This window comes from Vanacampus margaritifer, chromosome 12 (genome assembly GCF_051991255.1).
Source record: "Vanacampus margaritifer isolate UIUO_Vmar chromosome 12, RoL_Vmar_1.0, whole genome shotgun sequence".
In the NCBI taxonomy this organism is placed as follows: Eukaryota; Metazoa; Chordata; class Actinopteri; order Syngnathiformes; family Syngnathidae; genus Vanacampus; species Vanacampus margaritifer.
Genome location: NC_135443.1, coordinates 18,426,838 through 18,449,950, shown reverse-complemented (window position 1 = coordinate 18,449,950; position 23,113 = coordinate 18,426,838). Strand labels below are relative to the sequence as shown.

Below are 23,113 nucleotides of genomic sequence, written 5' to 3'. Positions count from 1 at the left end.
ATTAGATCCATTGTTAAAAAGTAGTAAGAATTCCACAGACACAATAAACAACAATAAACAGTTGCACAAGCGCACAAATTGGCTGTGAAAACCCACACTTGTTGCTCACAAAATGTTGCTAAAATGTTAGAAGATATGGGTCTTTTTGCATTTTCAATCGCAATAAATGGATAATGGTTTAGTGAATATAAAAAAATGTAAATGGCCTTAAAAGTCATAAATGTGGCAACAGTAGGATACCCTGCTAAGGGAAGCATGAATCAGAAAGACTTCTACGATTTTATCGCAGCCAGACATGTCCACATTATTACTGAGATATTGAGGGAGATTGTGAAGAACTGTGAGTCTTGTGGGAATGGAAAAACAAGGGAAAACAACCTACAGTTTGTGTTAAATTAGTAACACCTGTCATGTGTCTATTGCACACATTCTAGGAATGCATACAAATTCATCAAAGTCCTGTCTCCTTGCACACGTGTGCATGCGGAACAACAGACTCACCTTGCGTGAATGCACGGTCAGTGAGGTGAAGGTCAGGTCTCATTAGAAGAAACGGAAGGAGGAAGGGCTTGTCAGTAGAGCTTAGAAAAACACCACCCACACTGTTAAAATCAAACCATATGTTCCAGCTCATTCTCTCTGTCAATTAGCCAGTTTTATATGGAGCTCAAGATTCCAGGCTTACAAGCTTGCATGATAGAAATTCTCGTGTCTACGAGAAAAACTAAGCTAATAAACTTGGAGAGCACTCATTAGCACGTCTACGATGCGCATTTCATTGCGTTGCAGCTGCCGTGACTTGATTTGTACAGTGCGGTACATTTCAATCACTGTGAACTGGTCATTAGAATGCTCTTTTTTGACATGTGTGGCTTTCAGTTTTCACAATATTACAGTTTAGCATTTGAAGCAATTTGTATCGATATTATTTGCTTAAAATGTTATTCCTTTCTAGTTATTAGAATATTTTAGTCAGTTTTTTACTCCCGTATGATGTATTGGATTTCTTTAAATAAAAAAACAAAAAAAGGTTTAACCTCTTGAGGAAAAAAGGGACTGATATTAAGATTTTTATTTTCAGCAGTCAATAAACATCCCCAGTTTTTTGAAGGCATTTTTTCTTTGTGTTTTCGATTTAAAAAAAGAAAAGGAAAAAATTGCAGGTGCATGATGTTTAGTGCATTTCAGCTTTTAAACGAGTCATTTTTTCCAATTTATTTTCATTTCAGAACATTCAACAATATTTTTAGGTAAAAAATGTTTTTAATGCAGCTCAAAATGATGTATTGCAAATATGATTTGGCCTTTTGTCTAATGTTGAAAACCCTTTAAATTTATTGGTGTGGAAAGAAATAAGCTAGCTACTGCTAGAGTTTAAAAAGATGTGTGATGATTATTGGTTTAAAAAAGTTGCTTTTATTAATACATTGTGTATTTGAACTAGAGCTGTCAAATGATTATTTTTTCAAATCAAATTAATCACATCTTAGAATTTTGATTAATCATATGATTAATCACTTAATTACAAAGGCTTCTTATCAACATTTTTTGCTCGCCAAATTTGAAGATCACCTGTTATGTGTCAATTCTTTCTACACAGCAAAATCGCTAGTGCTAGATTAGTGTTAAATCTAACACTAAAAAATGTTATATCTGTCCACACCAATGAGTTTAAATCTGACACTTTTCAAAATGTTACTTTTTTTGACACTTAATCAGTGTTATTCCAACAGTATAATGTTATAAAATCTATACTGGTAAACACTGAGTAGGTAGTACTCTACATTAGTGTTAGTGTCAAAAAATTAACTCAAACTAACACTTCACTCTGGTAAACGGTACTTCATTTATATAGTGTTTTTCCTCCTTACAAGGCCCTCAAAGCTCTTTTGACTACTGATGACACAGCATCAGGAGCAACTTGGGAGTTCAGTATGTTGCTAAAGGATACTTTGACATAGTTACACTGGCCTGGGATCGAACCCACGCTCTCAGCGTTGGGAGATAACCATTCTATCACTGAATCACACTGCCCCAACAACGACAACAACTGGGTGTATCGCTATTGAAATGCCAACAGCACTGGAAACTTGTAAAGTTTGTCCTTCAATTGAAATGAGTGTGTAGTCAATTTAACACTCAAGGTGGGGCTGATTAGGTTACACTTAGCTTCCGCTCCTACACTTGAGGAAATTTACTCTGACAGAGTAATTTTTTATATCGTAACAGTGTCAGAATAACGCTGTTTACACCAGATTCCATCAAACACTGGAAATTTAACATTGACAGATTTGCTGTGTACATTTGATTTTATGAGGACATCTTTGAAAATTTTGGATCCACTGCAGACACTCATCCTCCTCTTTTTCTAATCAGCAAATTACTTGCATAATTTAAAATTGTATATACTGTATGTCAGATGCAAAATGCTTTACTCTAATGAATTTCGTTATGTTTATTGCTCAAAAACAACCTGCGTTACCTTTAACATTACCATCCACTGTCAAGCTAAATGATCATCTGCAGTCAAAAGTAATAGTGTGATTATTCTACGTTAATACATGATTAACGTGGTCATTTTTTGTGATTAATCAATGAGTTAACCCTTTAACTTTGACAGCACCCAATTGAACTTGAAGTATAATTTTAGTTAGTTTTGAGGACTCCGTTTTATTTTTCCATTTGCAATGAATCATATTTATTTTATTACACAATGTATTTTTTTAAATGGATATATATTTGACATAAGACATTCACTTTTGGGCAATAAGATTGTGCCAGTTCATGACTTTGACTTATATTTATGACATTTTATAATTTATTGCAGAAAGTAGAATTTACTGGACTTGGGCAGGTTGTCAGAGTTTATTTAACAAGAGTTGCACATAAATATGAAACAAACGACTAAACAAAAAGCAACGGGACAAATAAGGTCGACCTGACCACACAGTATGTATTCATACCAAAAAAGGAAGGTGAATGGAAGCCACAGGAGGATGACACCGAAATAGCTAGAAAAACTGGGAAGAAAAATATCAACTACACAAAGTAGAGGAGCAAAGCATTAGTAGCACTTACTAAGCGGGGGACAAAATTTTCTACTATGAGGTCATATTTCCAACAGGTATAGGCACCAGTAACGAGCAATCGACAACTTCTCGGCGCCTTCCTCCCTCGTCTACATGTAAATACCCTGCTGATGATGATCACCAGCAGGTACGATGCGGGAGCCTCTGCCCACCAACACACACCAGGGAAATTGCGGTACAGAGAAAAATTCCACACAGGAACACGCAAACAAAACAGGATATGACATTTATAGCGCTTTAAAACATCATTCAAAGTTCAGAACAAACTCCCAATCAGCGGCCAAGCTCCAGTTCGACCCTCTGACCTTGTTAAGTCTTGACTGCTACATTGCCGTCTGGCCTTGTGGAAATATGATGGGAACAAGTGAATGGGACAAATTTGCTTCCTATTTGCTGTGCCATGGCCCCTGAACAGCACACTTTATGGGAGCTCTAATTGCAAGCAGCAGTGCATTAGTGGTGTCTACATGAGGTGTGAGGGGGAACACTGCTTAGTTGGAAAAAAAGAAAACAAAAACAAATTATAATCCTATAAATCCACTTCTGCCTTTTTTTAACTGCTGTGTGTTTCATTGTGACTTTTAAGAAATTCCTCAGTCTTAAATAACATGAGATTTACCTGTTTGTTTTTTTTCTAAATGACATTTGTTGCCCATTTCTTTGTTTCTGTCAATGACTTTGATGTATATACTGTAGGTTATTTTAACATTAATACAAAAAAAGAAAAAAAATACTAATGGGATTGCTTAAAATGTAAAAGGTTTGAAAGCTGATCTCATGACGTTTTTTTGTGTATGTGTGTGTGTGTTTTTAATAGTGTATCTATTAAAAAACGTTTCAATCAGAAGTTGTTTTGCTTTTCTCATTTTGAAAATACATAATTTGACATTTTAGTTTTCAAAATAATGTTTAAGCACACACACACACAAAAACATGAGCAGCAGGGAACTTTTCCATTCAGGAGCCATTTTAGTTTATACAAATCAACCCAGGGTCATACAAATTAGTTGAAGAAATATCAGCCGATGATTGGATGAAGGTTCAATTATATGTTATGAAAATATGTGGGTTCAATGTTCTGCTGTGATTTTCTTTTCAATTTAAAACTGCATGGTTGCCCAGATCAAATCCTCTCACATGTAGTTGGTATTAACCAGTCATACATTCAAAGCATTTGATGATTATATTACTATTGAACTTAATAGTATTTCAAACTGCAGCGTGCAGAGTGTGCATACTGCACACAAAAAAGTAATGTGAGAGAAACCGCACAGACAAAAACATGTCACTCCACATCCAGCACATCATTGGCATGTGAACGTAGGCTTTTCCAAAATAAAGATGTTTGAAAGCCAGGAATTCTTTCATGTTATAATGATAATGAGCTATTTTTCCTCTGCTCCACAGGCTTCATTAACATTGTCAATTTGATTTATGGATCCTCTGACTGAGGAATCTACATCATTTTGTATTGCTTTCCTCTTCAGTTATAAAATATATGAATGGTAAATTGCCATGAAATAGCTGAAACGTAATGAGCTGATATAGAATGTTGTTTATACATTTTATTGCCTTGATAATTCAAAAAAAATAATTCTCACAAATGATGTTTAATAAATAGGTATACAACTGTTTATCATGCCACCATGTCGTTGAAAAAAATAATAATATTTGCCAAAATTTGCTTTTGTTTTCATGTGTGCATCCTTATCTTCAACCACTTATTTATAATTAAAAAAAAAAAAAGATTGCTATTGTATTAAAATCATCCATCCGGAAAAGTTGTTAATTGGAAAGTCATTATATTGTCCATAACTTACAACATTGCACAACGTGTTAACCTGTGTAACATCAGGTTTACAGAATGAACCTAACATGGTATAACAAATTATACATGCCACAAGTTTTCCCAAAATCCTAATCATTTGTTTGTAACGTTTGTGAGATATGACATGAAAAAAATAGTACATGGTATTGTTTATGTTTGCGCTACTGCTTGTATAGTATAGGGTCTTAAAATTATCCGTATCCCCATCCTGTCTCACACACACACACACACACACACACACACACACACACACACACACACACACACACACACACACACACACACACACACACACACGCACACACACACACACACACACGCACACACACACACACACAGGTTTGTTTTACTATCTTTGCGGGGCCATCTCATTGACAATAATGCATTTCCTAGCCCCTTCCCCTAACCCCAACTGTCAAAAATGATTGTCTATCCCTTTTCCTTACCCTAACCTCAACCATAACCCAATTCAAACCTAAACTCTAAAACCAAGTCTTGACCCTCAAAAAGAGGTCTAAACTTGCGGGGCCCAGCAAAATGGCCCCACATGGACGACGGATGGGCCCCACAACTCTGTGAAATTCCGAAATGTTGGCCCCACTATGTAACAAAAACAAGACCCCCCCCCCCCACCCCGGCCCCCCGCCCGCACACACACACACACACACACACACGCTCATAACCATTGTTGTATTGTTTAGCTGCAATTTTAAACCCTCCAAATGCAAACTCATGCTCAGTCCCACAATTTGGCCAAGAATTGGCTTGTTAGTCCCTGTTCATGGCAGCCAATTGTGAAAGGCAACTTTCAACCTCTGAAAGTGATATTACCACTGTTTTTATTCTCCAAACTGCAGTCCAAAAATAGTTGTGGTTTGAAAATCTGCAGTGAAAATCAGCCTACCACGCATCCAGCCAACAAATGAGTTCACTACATACAAAGTAAAATTATTTTTCAATTATTTCTAGAACATAAAGAAATGAAGCTTGAAATCTTCTTTTGTATTATTTTACAGTTCAATTGTATGTGTTCCACAGTTATTTCCAGGATGGCAGAGTGAAAAAAGTGGAGGATTTCTTAAAAACACGTTTGTTGGATACACTGAGAGAACAGATCACTAAAGTTGCCAAGGTACTGGTATTTCTGAAAAAGTTGTCATAATGGCGAACTATGAAGAGATTGCTTTGTAGGGGGGCACTTTCATCGCGGCACTTTTATCACTCAAAAGAACGGCTATTCATACAAAACGCTTCAGGATTACTCTTACTATGCTGCAAAAAAACAACTTTTATTAGAACCACTTGATCGTGACTTTTTCTTTCAACTCTCTAATGTGGCTACAACTTAACAGTGTATCACAATGCACGGAACCACACTGCCCCTAAGTGGTCAAATCGGGTATAACATGAACAGCATTCCCAGTAAAGGCCCACACAAATAAGTGTAAGACAGTATAAAATAATTTAAAGAAAATCAATTTGGGAACGTTTAAAATGTATTCTGAATCGTACTAAATGAGAATAGCGATTCTTATGAGAATATAATTTTTGGCACACCCCTATTGCTTTGGTTCGTATTTTAGAACCTTTAAGAAGCACCAGACTTTTACATGTACATGATCACGTGACAATGTTGTATGTTTATTATCCGCGGACACCATTTGTTTCTGTTCTTGTTTCTTTGTAATAATCTTTATTTTAGACTCCAGTTTCATTTTACACAAATTCTAATATGCCAGTGATGTTTTTAAGGTGTATTTTTTAAGGTTGTCCCCAATAAATAAATAAACTGCAATTGTACAAAATCAATAAATTCACACCTGTGTATGTTTTTTGTTTTTGTTTTTGTTTTTGTGGTAGGTGGTGAGCACTCATGCACCTGGAAAGAAGGTGTGGCTCAGTGGACTGGGTCCAGCATGGTCAGGAGGCATCAATAATCTCTCAGACACATTCGCTGCCGCTTTCCTGTCAGTAACACTTTTAGCACTCTATAGCTTCCAGAGAAATGGACTATCAGTATGAGACAATCATGAATTAATTACAAATATGTTTAACATGTTATTATTTCATTAATTGTGTGTCTCATCCCAGGTGGGCTAACACGCTGGGAATGGCTGCTGTTCAGGGAATTGATGTGGTCTTGCGTCACTCATTCTTTGATTATGGATACACGCATCTTGTGGATCAGCATTTTAACCCTTTACCAGTAAGTCATATTATCTTTTATTATGCAGAGGTCCTCAATTGGCGAATGCCTGTTCACATCTGGTGACAGTCCTAGATTCCCTCTTATACTGACCCAGACTAACGCAATGTTTTTGACAAATGCTTGTAAATTGACCTGCAAAACATGTTGGGAATTAACTATCGTCTTGTCTGATCCTGCACAACTTTTTTTCCATCTTTTTTTTACATTACTATAATAAATATATGCACCAAGCGCGCATATTCTTACACCCACATGACATGACACAGCCAATCAAATCCTTTATTCAGAGCAGCTTGGCGAGTGCTGTGAGTGGGTGTTTGCAAGCGGAGAGGAGATAAATCCAAGAAAGAAAGTTCAAGTTAATGCCTGCTTTGAAAAATGAAAACAGAGGACAAAGCACATATATAAGCACCGATCGATCGAAAGTGATCTTTTCCACCGATCTTATCTCCCTTCTCAGAGGTCTGAAAAAGTCAGCCACTGTCCTCTTTTGCTCACGAGTAAAAAGCTTTTCATTTTTATTTGCCGTTAAAACAACCGGTATTATTTCAGAGATATTATTCAATGTTTTCAAATAAACAAGATTGGAATACTGAAGGTGTATGCTGCTTGTTAAATAGAAAAATTGGGATTGTAAAAAATCTCAATCGACAGGTCAGACTTTTGAAAAGATCAGGTATCGGCCGGAAAATTATGATAGGTGCACCACTACTCTCTCTCTCTCTCTCTCTTTCTCTCTCTTTCTCTCTTTGTATGTATATATATATAAATATAAATTTTAGGGGTGTGACGGTTTTTATATTCATCCCGAACCGTCTCAGTTTGGGGCATACACTCAAAACGATGAATATGCAACTTCATTGCAGTATCTGCACTCCAAAGCAGGTGGCAGTAATGCGCCTAAATCAGTTTGCCAGCCAACTGTAAAAAAAACAAATAAAATAAAAAAAACACGTAGAAAAAAACGTTGTCATAACAACAAACGGACATGATAGTTTTTTTCCCCCACACACGATAAATCGTCATTTGCATGCACGTTTGTTTACATATGTCAATAATATTCACTCGCGCCACGTTTTGCGTCTCCTGTCAAATAGATTTGTGTTGGCACTCACGAACGCAGCGCGCGCACACGCACACACACAGACTGGCAGCGGACTAGTGGAACATAGCGCTCTTTTCGTACTATTTCATTGCTTTTGGATGAAAGGATGGATCGGAATCGCCAGGAGCTTAAAGAGAGTGGCGACCGGCATGAGATACCCGTTTAGAACGAGACCAGCGTAAGGAGTTTCTCAAGATCTCCTGTGCAGCCACAGTGACGAAGCTTACAGCTCGTGCATCATATAAGACATATTCAACTTTTTTTCTTTCTTTTAGGAGAGGATTGATTAGATCGTGGAAAACTACCTTTGTTGAGCCATTTTTCTTACTTTAGAAAACCACAAACAAACAGAATAAAAGTTACTAAACAATTATCTTGTCGAATACAGTCCCAAATGTACTTTATGTGAAATCCGAGCTTGTTTTCTGTATTTGCAGGGAGTCATTCTGCGTACTTTACAATGCTGACCTGGCATATATAACATATACTTAAAAAAAATATTAATACACACTAACAATAATAATAATGATGATAATACCATACCAGCTATCTCTGAAAATAAAGATAAGCGTTTTCTTTCTTTCTTTTTTTCAAATAAAGCTTGAGTACTTTTATGTGCATCTGCATCTAATGCCAAGTTATCTTTGGAAGTTCTAAAAGTTCTAAATGACGCTATGTTGGACAAACTGTTACCTTCACTATTGTCTGCTAAAATAAATGGGGGGAAAAAACTACGGAATTTCAGTTTTTGGGACTTTTTGTTTTTCCTGTTATACTAAACTCGTACCATATATATATATATATATATATATGTATATATATGTATGTCTGTATATATATATATATATATATATATATATATATATATATATATATATATATATATATATTCTGTATGTTGTTTATTTTTCTATTTTCAGGCACTTAAATCAAATGTTATTTTTATTTGAAGCCTTTAAGAGAGTCCTGTTGACATTCAGTTGCTGAGGAAAAAATATTTCCAAGAAAAGTATAATATATTCTACACACTGTGACGTACTAGCCCTCGACGTGAAACATTTTCCTGAACTGGAGTACTTAATTCAGCTTTAATTTGAGGACCACCACTGTAATGTATTCAGCAGAATTCACAGTTTGGAGCTCCTCTCTACCAGACCCAGTCTTGGATGTGCAATCTTGGTTTTTCCCGTGGGAGCTATTAGCTGAGATGAAAGGCGTTTAGTCGTGATGAGTGGTTAGACGCGGGGCAAAACGCTATGTAACCTTAGCCCTTTGTCAGTAACTCAGGACAGTGTCACTGCCAGCCCATCCACTCTCCCCCCCTTCTCCCCCCAGCCCCATCGCAACTGTGTGCCTTTCTCTGTGCATCATGTTGGGCCGCTGAGAGAGATGCAACCTGAGATTCAGATACACAAGCGTGTAAGGTGAATATCCAACAACATGCTGAAATGTGGAGTACTTGTATTTCACATAATAAAAACGAATCACTCCTATATTTTTCCACAATTTAATACCTTCTCTCAGTAATGTGTTAACCTAATTATTTACTGCAACTCATTTTGCACAGAACTGTAGGATGATGGCTGTAATGTTAGTTTATTGCTCCTCGTAGGACATTGATAATTTAAAAGTTACAGTTGTTCCTTTTAAGTGGTGATTTAAACCATTTTGCTGAGCAGGAAAAATAAATGAGAATACTTATAATGTTGAAAATTGCTAACATAAGTGACGTTATTTTCCTATTTAGCAAAGAGAAAGCAGACATGTCAAGATTTACTATGACATGCAATTAAAAAGGAAAGAGGTTTGTTCTCTTTTAGCTTTCAGCTAAAGAATGGACTTGGTCAGTCCAAAATTCCGATAACTACTCGGCTCATTCTTCAAAAACTTCCTTTTCCTCAAAATTGGATGCACACTTTCCAGACTCTCTTCAGTTATGAAACCATAAACAATGAAAATGATGTTCTTTTTATTTCTGCTGCGTCTCCATTATTTTTCCTGGTCTGGTGGCCTCACGCTAGGATCACAATGCTTTTAAAGTCACTGGATTTCTGAAGTCCGCGCTAGCCTACCTGCTGAGAGAATTCACTGCAGGGCCAACCTGTCCTGTGGACCAGAAATTTATGACCGGGCCCTTCCTTTCCCTTTAGGTAAAGTAGCTGTCCAATCCCTTCCTACAACACTGAATGACTCAACCGCTTCTACACTAGCTTTTTTATGGAATTATCCCACACTTCTCTTTTTCTTTCTTTACAATGTGCTCCTTCCTGTCTTCATCCACAGGTGCCTTGAGAATTCCCAGATATTGTAATCTGAGGTACATTTTTAGAGCTGCCAAAATATCTAGCGTGCAGTGCTAAGTAAACACATAATTTTTTTATGACTATATTCATTCCCAGAGGGGACGTTCACTTTTACACTTTGTTATTTTTGTTACATGTAATTCACACAAATGTACGCACACACACACACACACACACACACACGCACACACACACACACACACACACACACACACACACGATATACATGCACGCACAATGAATTCAATGGTCTTGCAGGCAAAGGTGTCGCAAACTTGACTAGAGTTGTGGCTTGATGCTTCAGGGCATCTCCATAGTGCTCAGGAAGCAGGCTGGCACCTCTCCAATACGCACGACCAATTTCCCTATTTTTACTCCAGGCCAGGTTGCAAATCCAAGGCAAGCTGTGATACATTGCATGTCTGTTATCCTTTTAAAATGTTACCCTTCTGACTTCACTCATGAACAGACAAATGAATTGCTCAAACAAAAGCAAATGTTTGCAACCTAGGTTTACTTTTAGCTCCATAAATAAAACTACTCACCGTAATCTGCCTGCCACATACTGAAGTGGGACAAGCAAAGTGTTTGGAGAGTGCTACCGTCACCTAGTGTTGCTTTATAGAAAAATAATCCACTTATCACAACTTTTTTTTTAACCATACTTTGCTTTAAAATATTGGGTGGACTATTTTATTATCATGCGCTGTGCTGTGTATAGCTGTGCAGCTGGTGTTTGGTTGGTTTACCTCCCTAGGGGCATTACTGAGTTTACTACCTGTCCATCACTTAAATGTGAAGATCATCATGGTGGTTTTCTCTCTTTCAGAAAGTCAAACAGGTTTTTATGGATTTGTTAATATGTCATTATGGACACAAGCGTATGTCATAATATGTCAACATTTTGTTAATAACAAGCACTTCTCTTTTCAATATAAATCAAGGGTCCTGAAATAAAAGTTAAGGAGGCCCAGTTCAGGAAAATAGATTTTCTTATCTGTTTTCTTTACTTTTTACTCCAGGCACAATGCTGCGCCGTATAAATAATTTGATTGACTGAGTTGTATATTGTGTAAAGTGTTACAACACATTTGATTGGTCAATGCATTTCTTGGACACACACAATAACCACAAAAGCTTCCAGAACCTTGCATATAAAATAAGATTACTGTAAACCCCACAGAATTACTGCAGGTTAAGTTAATGGGTCTGTATTCCATGTATTAAAAAAAAAACTGACCTTAAAATCCCGTGAATAACACAAAAAGAGAATTGTTGAACAAATTTAAAATTACAAATTGAAAACTTGAACAACTTTTCAAAAAAATCGCTTCAAGTGGTTACACGTGATTAAATTAAAGTAGTCCAATGTGAATATATTAAGTTTAAGTGATTATGAGTTCATTAAACTTAATACTTTGAATTTGAGTCGCTTTGTATGAACTTAATTCAGATGAATATATTAAGTTTCATGAACTCATAATCTCTTAAACTTCACTTTGAACTAATTTAATTTGTGTGTTACCACTTGAAGCGATTTTTTTTCAAGTTGGTCAACAATTTAATTTATGATCTTAAATTGGTTCAACAATTCTCTTTTTAAAGTGTAGCCCCTTGTATAATATTTCCTAGATTTGGGATTTTTTTTTTATTTTTTTATTATTATTATTATTATTATTATTATTTGCATTGTGTTGTTCATGGGATTTTACCGTACATCAAACAAGTGGAGTAAAGGGTCACATTGATCATCTTATTGTACAAGTTTCCTTGCTGAGAATCACAGCTCTAACTTCCTGGTATTCACAACATACAGTACAGCACTCCAAGCATCCCTCTGTCCATGTCCAACGCTATACTGTGTTCTTCTGGGTCTTTCAATGATTAAGCAGCAAATTAAGTTAAAGTCTGCTTGGAAAAAAAATAAGCCCCTAAATGTTGCCATATGCAGGATTGCATGGGAACTTCCTGGGGAACACATGTTGTTCAGGGGCTCTTGGAGAGGTGTTGAGTCTGTGTTCTCCATGAATAGAACAGCAATTAATGAGTACAGGGATCAACATAATATTTGGTTGAAAAAAAAGTGCCGTAATTGAACCCATCCATTCCAAATTAGGGGGTGTTTTTACAATGCAGTGTGACATATTACATGAGCCAATTAGCTTTAAGCGTCAAATGATCCACATGCTTTATTTTGTGAGTCACTTGGGGTTTTGCCAAAAACCAAACATGCCCTAACGGCTTTCTTCTTTCACAGTCCTCCCACTTGGACAGTCACAATTTTGACTAAATGTTGGGAGACAAATTCTAAAAGTAGTGTATATGTGATGGCCCTTTTGCAGGATTACTGGTTCTCCCTTGTCTTCAAGCGTCTGGTCGGGCCGAGGGTCTTGGCCGTGCGGGTAGCTGGACTTCAAAGGAAGCCGCAATCGGGACGAGTCATACGGGACAAGTTGCGCATCTACGCCCACTGCACCAGCTACTCCAAGTACGTGCTGTGACACACACAATCAAATCAACTGACATCAAATTTACAGTAAATTGAGGCTGACGCAACTGAGCTAGGATCCATTTGGGAACGTTGCGGAAGATTCGGGCTGAAAGCAGACTGGTTCATTCCAGCTCCTTGCGTCGTCCTGCAAACACCTGAGGCTCAGCGCATCTGCGGGACTAACAAAGTCCACAGACAGCGTACTCAACTTCCCATAAATAAGCAGACCTCGGACACCCGCACATTCACAGTTCTGACCCTATAAAACTTAACGGGTATCACTTATCAGGTGTGTGGGTTCTGTCTCTCCGCTGTCAAAGAGTTGCTGAAATGTGCGCTACGCCTTTATACCGTCTCGGATTGGCTGGAGGGGTCTATTAGAGGGGGGTTGGGACAATAAGGTAGTCTGTGCAGAGAGGAGATAAAGAGCACTACCATGGCCTGTTCAAGGTTATCATTTAACCCAGGCCAGGGGCTGTCAACACCAAGCTAGATTTACGGCCGTACTCCCCATAGGGCTCACTTACAAGCTGGAAAAATGTTCAAGCACCACGCAGGTAAGATGATTGAGGTGGTAAACAGGCTGAAGTTGCATAACCAATTTAATGATGAGGTTAAGTTACATATCTGTAGATAGTTGAAATAGTTGCTCACAGCAAGCCACCTGGGGTGTGTGGGATAACTTTGGCCAGTCAGTCCTGGACTCACATTATAATGTCACATTTGCGACATTTTTTACATTACGGAGTGGTTTCACCCTAAGACTTATTTTGACGGACCGGCATTGAAACAAATAAAAACGAATTATAATATACAATTCTCCATTATGCTGAATCATTGTATTTGATATATTTTTCTTTCTCTTTTTTTTTCAAAAAACTCCCAAAGCTTGTGTTTAAATGCCAAGTGCCTGGGCTCCATGTCACAAAGCAATTTTAGTAGCTACATTGCCTCATTTGCGACATCACATCTTACAGTCCACCAATAAATATGACCACATAGGTCGTTTTGAAAAGGTGCGAAATTACAACCAAGTGTTGCATATTTTAGTTTAGCGACATATAATGGCCATGTTAAATAGTGCAACAATCCAAAACTGGGACTCGAACCCGTTCCGTCTAGTCAGGAGACAAGTGTTTATCTGACTGAGCTATTTGTCCAGTGGTTGTTTTTAGTCTTGACTACATGTTTTTGGTCTACATTCTCACTGTGCCTTTTCCTAATCTCAACCGTTAGTGTCCCATGTAAAGACATAACGTGCACTGTACAACCTCACTGAAAACCTCATCCGAATCCCAACCATTAGTCCGTGACGGCGAATTGACATACATATCAACGCTAAAAATGAACACCAAGATCATTATTGGACTGTTAGCTCAATAAGGAAGAAGCTAGTCTTTCAACCAGTTGTTCCGTGTTCGAGTCTCCGCAGTCCTGTGTCTTTTAGATGTCTCCCTCCTCCAATAGGTGAGGATCCTTATCATCATAGCATGTATTGATGTGTGAAAATTTATTATACAACAAAATAATGGCTGAATGATTTTTTTTACAGTGTATAACTCAAATGCTAATTCACGTTAACTGCTAGGTCGCATCAATTTTTAGCTTAGTCTCTGAGCGGCCCAGTGTTTGGGGACCCCTATTATAGAACACACAGCAAGATAGTTCTAACAGTCCGTCTTGGATCAAATTTCCATTATTTTCTTTGTGTCACGTTGCGGTTTTACAAAGTGTGTGAGTGGACGGTGGTTTGACTACACAAACAGCTTAAATATGCTCCGGCAGTCAGCGGTCTAAAAAGATTAGATACTTGGCTTTCGCTACCCTTTTAGCCCTTTTAGTGGTTAGCATTCTTTTTCAATTTTCCAGCAGTGCATCAACTTCAAACGCTAACAACACATGTTTATGTTTCCCCGTATGAGGATCTGAGAACATCATCTTCTGTAAGGTCTCAGAGGTCATTATCTTGCCCTGCATCGAAATAGAATTTTTGCACACATTCAAACACAGTGTTCATTTTTGTGTTTGTCCTCTTATAACATAAGGTTTATGAAATGAATGGCTCATTCTGTATCCAAGCAATAATTAAAAAACAAAAACAAATGTAGAAGTAAGAAATGAGATTTGATTTACGCAACTATGTCGGTAGAGCAAAAGCATTGACCCTGAACCTCATAGCAGACATGTGGTACTCACTAGAACAGATGTTTTTGTGGTCGTATGGAGCCCTTATTAGATTTGATCATGTTTGTCTTATCTTTCTGTTAAAGTTATTTATCTTTGGCCAGTCTCCATATCAGGTTGTGTCCCCAGTGCTTTGACTCAAACATTGTTTTTTGTGTAACCCAAGACTTGTTGCCCATTACCTTCACACCGTTCATGAGACCTTTGACTTTCTGAAGCTTTTTCCTGTCAGGGGCCATTTGAAGTTTTAGAAGGTCCACGGATAGTCTTGCTGGAAAATATATGAAGCAACGATCAAACAAATGTTATTATTATTGTTTTTTTAATACCTCAGAATTGATCAGTTAAATATTTTGGGCTTTTTATATGAGTTCATCTGCATGGTCAGTTGGATCAGGTGCTGTCAGCCGTCAGTTTCGCTCCCAGTAGACTTAAAATAATAAGGAATGACAGAATTGGGCACTGTAATACTTCACTGCTCATCTTGATCAAGAGCATTAGCTTAAATTGTATTGCAAGTTATAACAAAGCTATGAAAAACAGCCATCTCTTTGTAGTCTTCTTTAATTCAAGAGAATGTGATTCTTATTCTTTAACTTAGTCTCTCTTATTTCATGTAGATGGGAGCAAAAATACATATATTTTCTTTAATCTGCTGTGAATGTAGCATCAAAAGATCAACAAAAAGTAAAACATCGTTTTCTTCACTGTTCCAGTCACAACTACGTGAGAGGCTCCATCACCATCTACATCATCAACCTACATCGCTCACGGAAGAAAATCAAGTTAGCGGGCACGCTACGGAACAAGACGGTGCATCAGTACCTGTTGCAGCCCTACGGCAACGATGGACTTAGAGCCAAGTTAGTGTGCACACAAACACATGATCAAAACAATTGCTGATTGATAAGAATTTATACATTTAGAGTGATCTAATATTATTGTGTTCTATTTTTTTTTCATTTATGATTGTAATAAATCTAATTAAATTAATTATTGAATTAAATTAAATTAAATTAATATAATTTAGTCTAATGTTAATTGTGGGGTTACTTTTACCTTATTTTACTTTAGGGATGAGGACTGACAAGTGTAATTTATCTAGCATGCACTTCTTAATAAATAGCCTACCTCTGTTATTACAAAAAAAAAGGCCCCTTACCTTTCAAGCTAAAAATGGTCATACTATATAAATAATTTGTTTTCATTTTTTTTGCTTTCATAATTTTATGGCCCTCAGAGCAAGGCTCCAGAATGCCCTTTAATTATGGCATTTTGATCCTGAAATATGAGAGTAAATTTTTGCCAATTTTTGCGCCTGCATGACCAGGAAATTTAGAAGATTTCTTTAAAAAATGTATTTATTGATTTTTAATTCTTGAAAGTTTTTGTTACTGAAAAATATCTGCTCCATACTTAAGTCTATTTATCAGTAGTCAAAATGAGTGGAGTGAATATTTACTTTGCAAGTCGACATACACTATGCATCTCTAAATTTTCTACGTACGCCCCTTAAATATTAGTAAGGGGCCCTTGTGCTCCTACTCCTAGTAAAAAAATTTTTTTTTAAAGTTACGTCTGGAGCGGGGGGCAAAAAGGTTAAGCATACCACTATAATAATTTCCTTACTCTTACCCAACATGTATTAATCTGCACTGATGGCATTGTAAATCTTCAAAATTAACATAAGAAAATAAAACAATCATCCTGATTTAGGTGAGAATATTTTGCAATAATTTTCCTGATTTGTCTTCCGTCTCTTTTTATTTCCTTTGACAAAGCTTTGAGTGACTGCTTTTTATGTGTAGAATGTTTGCTTGTTGCAAGCCATCTCAGATTTCATTTTTCAAAATTACATTAATGATCTGAATCGAAAAGTTAGTGCAAGTCTTTTTTTTCCCGCCTTTTTTTCTTTTCTGTGCGTGCTTGTGTCTGCATGTGTGCTATGCGATACTTATGTGAGATCCTAATGGAGGCTCAGGCATGATCCTTTTAACAACGGTGAAGCATCTTCTAGATGTTGGGAAAAAAATGGTGAAGCTGGATAGAGTATTTTGCTTTGATCACACTTTTATGAAAAATGCTGTTCTACTAGATGTCTATAACTTTTTCTGAATATTTTTTTTAAATGGTAGTCACGTGCATATGTTGCATCAAAGTTTTGGTAAATGAACTTGTTTCACAGCTGCTTATTTTTATTATTATTTTTTCCTTTGTGTGAACATATACAGTATGCCGATCTTACCTCTCAGTGCAATTACATAACTACAAAAAGTAGTTGTAATTACAGTATAAATGCAAGATGTTAAAAGTATAAAGAATAATAGAAAAAAGTGCAACAATTTTGTCTTGAGGAAAGCTTTTTAAAAACTTTTTCCAGGGAAATAGATGCATTTCAGATGCAGTATTTTTTATGTAATAGTGCATTTAATATTGCATCTTTGTAATGGATAGATCACCCATTTACAAAAAAAATAAAAAACAAAAAAATAACACAAATAGCTTTAAATGTTTTATTTCCATGACAAATTGTGCTTAGTAGAATTAAATCATTAAATAAAACAATTCGCATCAGGACTTAAATGGTTAATAATAATTTCCATTCAAGATATATGAAAAAAATTATTTTAGGTACTAATGCTTAAACATCACTTCAGACCAAGGCTCATTAAAATGTTCAAGTTTTTCTTTTTCGTGTTTCACAGTAATTATTAACTGTGTCACAAAGACAAAAAGTGGCAGAAGTGGAATAATGTAGTTTCATCGTATTTCCTCTACAGTATTGTAGTTTGTCATTGTGGTACCATTGACATTGAGGTTAGTGAATTTCATTGGAGAACCAGTAGCACCCCCGTGTGTACAAATAATATAATAAACCAAACGTCATGAATCATCTTTACCCGGACTGACTTTTGGAGTAGACTATCAAACAGAAGTTATGTATTCTATTTCTTCTTCTTCTTCTCTCAGAGATGTGCAGCTGAACGGCGAGAGGCTGTTAATGCTGGACAATGAGACATTCCCGGAATTGAAGCCAAAGACTTTGCGAGCAGGACGGACAATAGCCATGCCTCCTATGACCATCGGCTTTTACGTCGTCAAAAACATTAATGCTTACGCCTGCCGAAGATAGCACAGATGAACCATTTACCCCCCCCCCCCCCCTCATTTGTACTCAAAGCTCTGAACTTGGCTTTCTTCCATTGTGGACTTTTCAATCAGTGTGCGACCTCCTTCCTCAAGGGCATATCAGAAGTTGGGATATTGCAGGAGTGACCAACACTTGAAAATGACAGCTACTTCTTGTGTACTGATTAGCGCAAAGGGCTACCGGTTTGATACAAACTTCTGAAATAACACATTTGCTCAAATTATTTTAATTATATATTATTAATATTAGTCATTTATGACATTGATCATGCGAAGATTACTCACAGTATACATACCTGTAATCAGTGATTTAACAATATAAGAAATAGATCAAATCTGTGTTTACATTTTCAAATGTCCACAAAATTCCTAGGAAATCCCAATGTGACCGTGGGCACCATGTTGGTGACCCCTGAGGTACTGGTCCGTACTGGTTTTCCGCCAAGATGAAAGCTGCACTGAGTCATTTTCACTTCCTTCCCCATACAGTAACTTTCCAACCACCACAAGATTTGTTTTGCCTTGGAGTAGAGGTCCCCAACCACCGGACCGTGGATCATATCGTACAGTAACGATTTATTTTATCCCCAGACTACTGTACACTGTTTCCTCAAGTAATGTCTATCCTTTGACAGGCACGTCAATTATTCGCCGAGTGCGTAATCCACTTAGGATAGATAAGTAAACCTATACTGCCCCTTTTCCATTGGAAAAACTTGCTACCCAAAACAGCAACACCAAAGCACGTAAACAGTTGATGAGTTTCCTGCGCAGTATTAAAGACGATGTCACATTACATGTCGAAGACTTTTTCTCTTGAGTTTCACGATTCTCGGTTTCAGTGCAGTATCGTTACAGGCTACTACGTTCATGTGTTATGTGCTGCCACAAGCTCATCACCTCCAGATGGGAGCATCAAACAGGACACCCACTAATTCTGCAATATGATGAGTTGCAATAGAGTAAACATATTTAGTGATCAGAAAGACAATGGACCGAAATAATTCTATCATGTGCACTTTATTCTTTCTGTCATGCGTGGGAGTCGATGACAACATAAATGTCGACACCCGTTGGTCCACTGAATTATTGTTCTGCGTGCAACTGGTCCTGCTCCGTGTTGTTGGAGACCACCGCCGTTTCATATTTACAGAAATCCAATACGGGAATATCAAATTCATCTGTGACTCGATTAACTCTGCTTCCCTTGCCCAGGCCATCAAAGTGAAAAACATTTTGGGAATGTCTGCCAAGAGAATTGTATCCATTCAGTCACAAGAATGACAGAAAATTCAGAACAGGTGAAAGTAGCATGTGTGCATTACGTGTGTGTTTGCCCGATAAAGCTACTGATGTGTGTGTAACAGCGCTTGAAAGGATATGCTTCTTGCCGCAAAACATACCAGGATTTTATTTAGTTTATTGTTTATTTTGTGTCACTGTTGCTTAGCTACAGACAAGACAGCAGAGTACAGTGGGATGTTTTGGGATGTGTTAGGAACTTAGAGACTAAAATAAATAAATCCACTTTACATTATTTTCTATGGGACAGATTGTTTTGAAACTAAAACAACTTGGAAATCAAACAGGACCACAAAATAACTTGTGTTCAACTGTACCGAGATTTAACTGCATCCATTTTTAAATTAGACGCAGAAATGAACATTTTGAAGATTTATTCCGACCTGGGCTTAACAACATCCTGTGCTGCTAGTTTTTACATTTTGTGTACAGATTTGCTATAATAATTTACAATCCCAAATCAGTAAAAGTAGGAAAAGAGTTCCAAAGGTATTGCACCTTCTCTATTAGGGGCAAAAATTTTGTTTGAAGGTTTTTGTTGTTACAATTTATACTTTTTTTTTTCAATTTTATGTCATCCCACTTTTTTTCTGATTTGCGTTTGTGTGAATTGTTATTATGTACATAAGAGAAAATACACGTTTTAAAATGTACTTGTCTTCACTATACATTTATTTATTATTGTTTTGCTGTATTTTTATGTTTTGTTATGCCTGAGATGGTAATGATGCATAATCCAAGTCATTGTGAACATTTCTAACCAACATTGAACTAAGACAGTTACAAAATCAACAAAATTGCTTATACTGTATGTTAGCAAATATCATACATGTTGGTAAGTTCATGCATCATGATGCATCTTGCTTATGGGCTAACCACATTGATGTTATTGCTAAATTCCCGAATTTATTTTATGTGTAAAATATTTGTATTGTGGAGGTGTTCATATTTTGGGAAAAAATATTATTATATTTTATAAAGCGTGTATGTGTGTGTGTATGTGTGTGTGTTTAAAAAAAATACATTTATATTTTTTGTAAAAAACTAAAAAAGACAAAAATGGGTGACAATAATATATATTTAGTGGCTATTGTTATGTTTTTTTTGTTTGTTTTGTTTTTAAATAAATAAATGTATGTATATTCCAATTACAACAATTGTGCTTTTTTGGGACAATAACATTACTTTGTTATCGCATGTTGTCAGAAAATATTTTTTCTAATGGCTATTTTCTAACACACCTTTCTAAACCTCATTTCAGCCTGCCTTAAAGGAATACATGTTTTTCTTTCTAAAAATATGGCTGTGGTAAGAAAATGAGAAATGAAGACTATCGTCACCATCAGGGAGGTACCACAAAGTTTTTCAATTTCAGTTGGGTTATCCCAAAAAGCAGTATAAAATAAAATCATATCAGGTAGCAAAGCATTCGAGTGGCATCTCATACATGCCAAAATCGGTCACTGCTGTTTCTGCTGTCCTGACTTTGCCTTAACAGCATTGTTTCTTTGTATTTTATTTTAACCTGGAGTAGATTATTTTTGAGCGTGTGAGTCCATTTTTGTGTGCTGTTTGACAAGAAGTAAGATTGAGTGCAGGACATAGGCTGCTGTGTTAACTTCTTGCGCTAGCTGCTAGATAGAGGCTGTCACTTGTGATCATAGAGTGTTTATGCGTGCGTTTTAAGGTTTTTATAAGGTGCACACTTAAAGAGTGTTGACACAATGTGAGATTTAAAGCAAAGTGGTTATCACTGAAGCCATGCAGGCCCTTAAAATTGAAGGCTCCCACAGGCCCATCACTGTAGGCGGGCTTCACTTTTTTAAAAGCTCATGAGAAAACACAGAATGTCCACAATGCTAAGTACCCTGAAACGAGCTGTGCTTTTTCAAGAAAATTGTTTGGGATCATGTGTCAAAGTTGGTTTAAAGTGCTGGTAGCCGATTTGCGTTTGAAGTGAAGGTCTAAATGGTCAGCAAGTCCCAATCTATTTTCAAGCCATGTTTCATTTCAGTCTTATGGCACCAAATTATATTCAAGGTTATCTGAAGGCTTTTTTTTTTTAATATGGACTGCACTTTGAAATTCATTTTTCGATTTACACTACCTTTGTTTGACTTTTGTAGCTTTTCTCACAATTGAGTTCTCGCTACTAATTGGCTGAAATGTTCCTTACAATTTTATCTTAATGTCAGACCGTTTAGTTTAGTTTATTGATTTTGTTCAGCTTTTTATTAATTAGTTAGATATAAGTAAGTAGTAAATATAACCAATTGTCGTTAGTAAACTTTAATTCTGGTATTTCCACAATCATTCCACACATATGGTATGATTCCGCTTTTGATGTTATAATACTTGTAATGGAAACGGCATTTAGAATGTCTTTAAAATGACCTTACAATTATGCTTAATATTGGCCATTTTTTCCATTATCAATTTAACTCATTCACTGCCATTGACGGCTATAGACGTAAAAAATTCATTCAAACTATTTCTATTATTATTATTATTATTATTATTTCACTTTTATTAACAAGAGTATGAAAACCTAGAATTTTTTATTGTACATTTAGAACAGAAATCACATTTGTGATTAATCGTGAGTTAACTAGTGACTAATTACAAATATAAAAAAAAATTGCCTGATGCCCCTAATTAAAAAAAGAAAAGAAAATATTATTAAACAATTAGGGGCGTCAGACGATTACATTTTTTAATTGTAATTAATCACATGACTTCAATAGTTAACTCACAATTAATCACAAATTTTATATCTGTTATAAATGTACAAAAAAATTTCTAGGTTTTCATACTCTTGTTAACAAAAGTGGAAAATAAAATGTCTATAGCCGTCAATGGTAGTGAATGAGTTAATAAACTCCACCTTGACAGCACAGGTATAATTTATTTTTCTTTGTTACTGTTTTTCTTTTACGTATCTTTACCCAGTTTATTTGACCCCCCAATGTCAAATATTGTAAAAGAAGATCTCATTATGTACATCATAATTTAACATCTCCATTATGTGATCCTACTTATTCTTCCTTATTTTTCATGGCTACACAAATCTGTGTTATATCAAAATATTGAGTTTGGAATGCACGCTTGGCTGTTTGAGCAGAGAAGTAAACATTTATGTTTCATTAACCTTGCTGAGCTTAAAACAGTCGCTGAGTTCCACATTTGGGCCAACGTCTAATCTGCTCCTTCGGTGTTCTGGGAAGCCAGGCCCTTGTTTGCGCTGACTCCTGTATATACTGAGTAAACATACTGAAATCCTCCGAGCTGGCTAAGAGGGTCTCGCTTGTCTCCTGGCTGATCACAGAGAATAAACAGTTGGGGGGCCGCCCTGGACAACAGCCCCCTTGAACCACGGAGGTGCTGTCACGCAAGATGGCCTGAGCAACAAGCAGAATCATTATTCTGCTGAATGAATCATCTTTTTTTTGCAT

At 36.5% G+C, this 23,113-nt stretch overlaps 1 protein-coding gene across 2 annotated transcripts in view; it reads left to right on the top strand.

Moving 5' to 3' along the window:
- Positions 1–18,352, top strand: part of hpse2 (heparanase 2) — a 56,500-nt gene extending 38,148 nt beyond the window's left edge. For both annotated transcript variants that reach the window (XM_077581388.1, XM_077581389.1), the window contains 6 exons: positions 5,956–6,049; positions 6,778–6,884; positions 7,009–7,123; positions 12,877–13,022; positions 15,926–16,072; positions 18,180–18,352. In XM_077581388.1, coding sequence (XP_077437514.1) covers positions 5,956–6,049; positions 6,778–6,884; positions 7,009–7,123; positions 12,877–13,022; positions 15,926–16,072; positions 18,180–18,342 — 772 coding nt within the window. In that variant the 3' untranslated portion in view covers positions 18,343–18,352. The remainder of the gene's footprint in view (positions 1–5,955; positions 6,050–6,777; positions 6,885–7,008; positions 7,124–12,876; positions 13,023–15,925; positions 16,073–18,179) is intronic.
- The last annotated feature ends 4,761 nt before the right edge of the window (positions 18,353–23,113 follow it).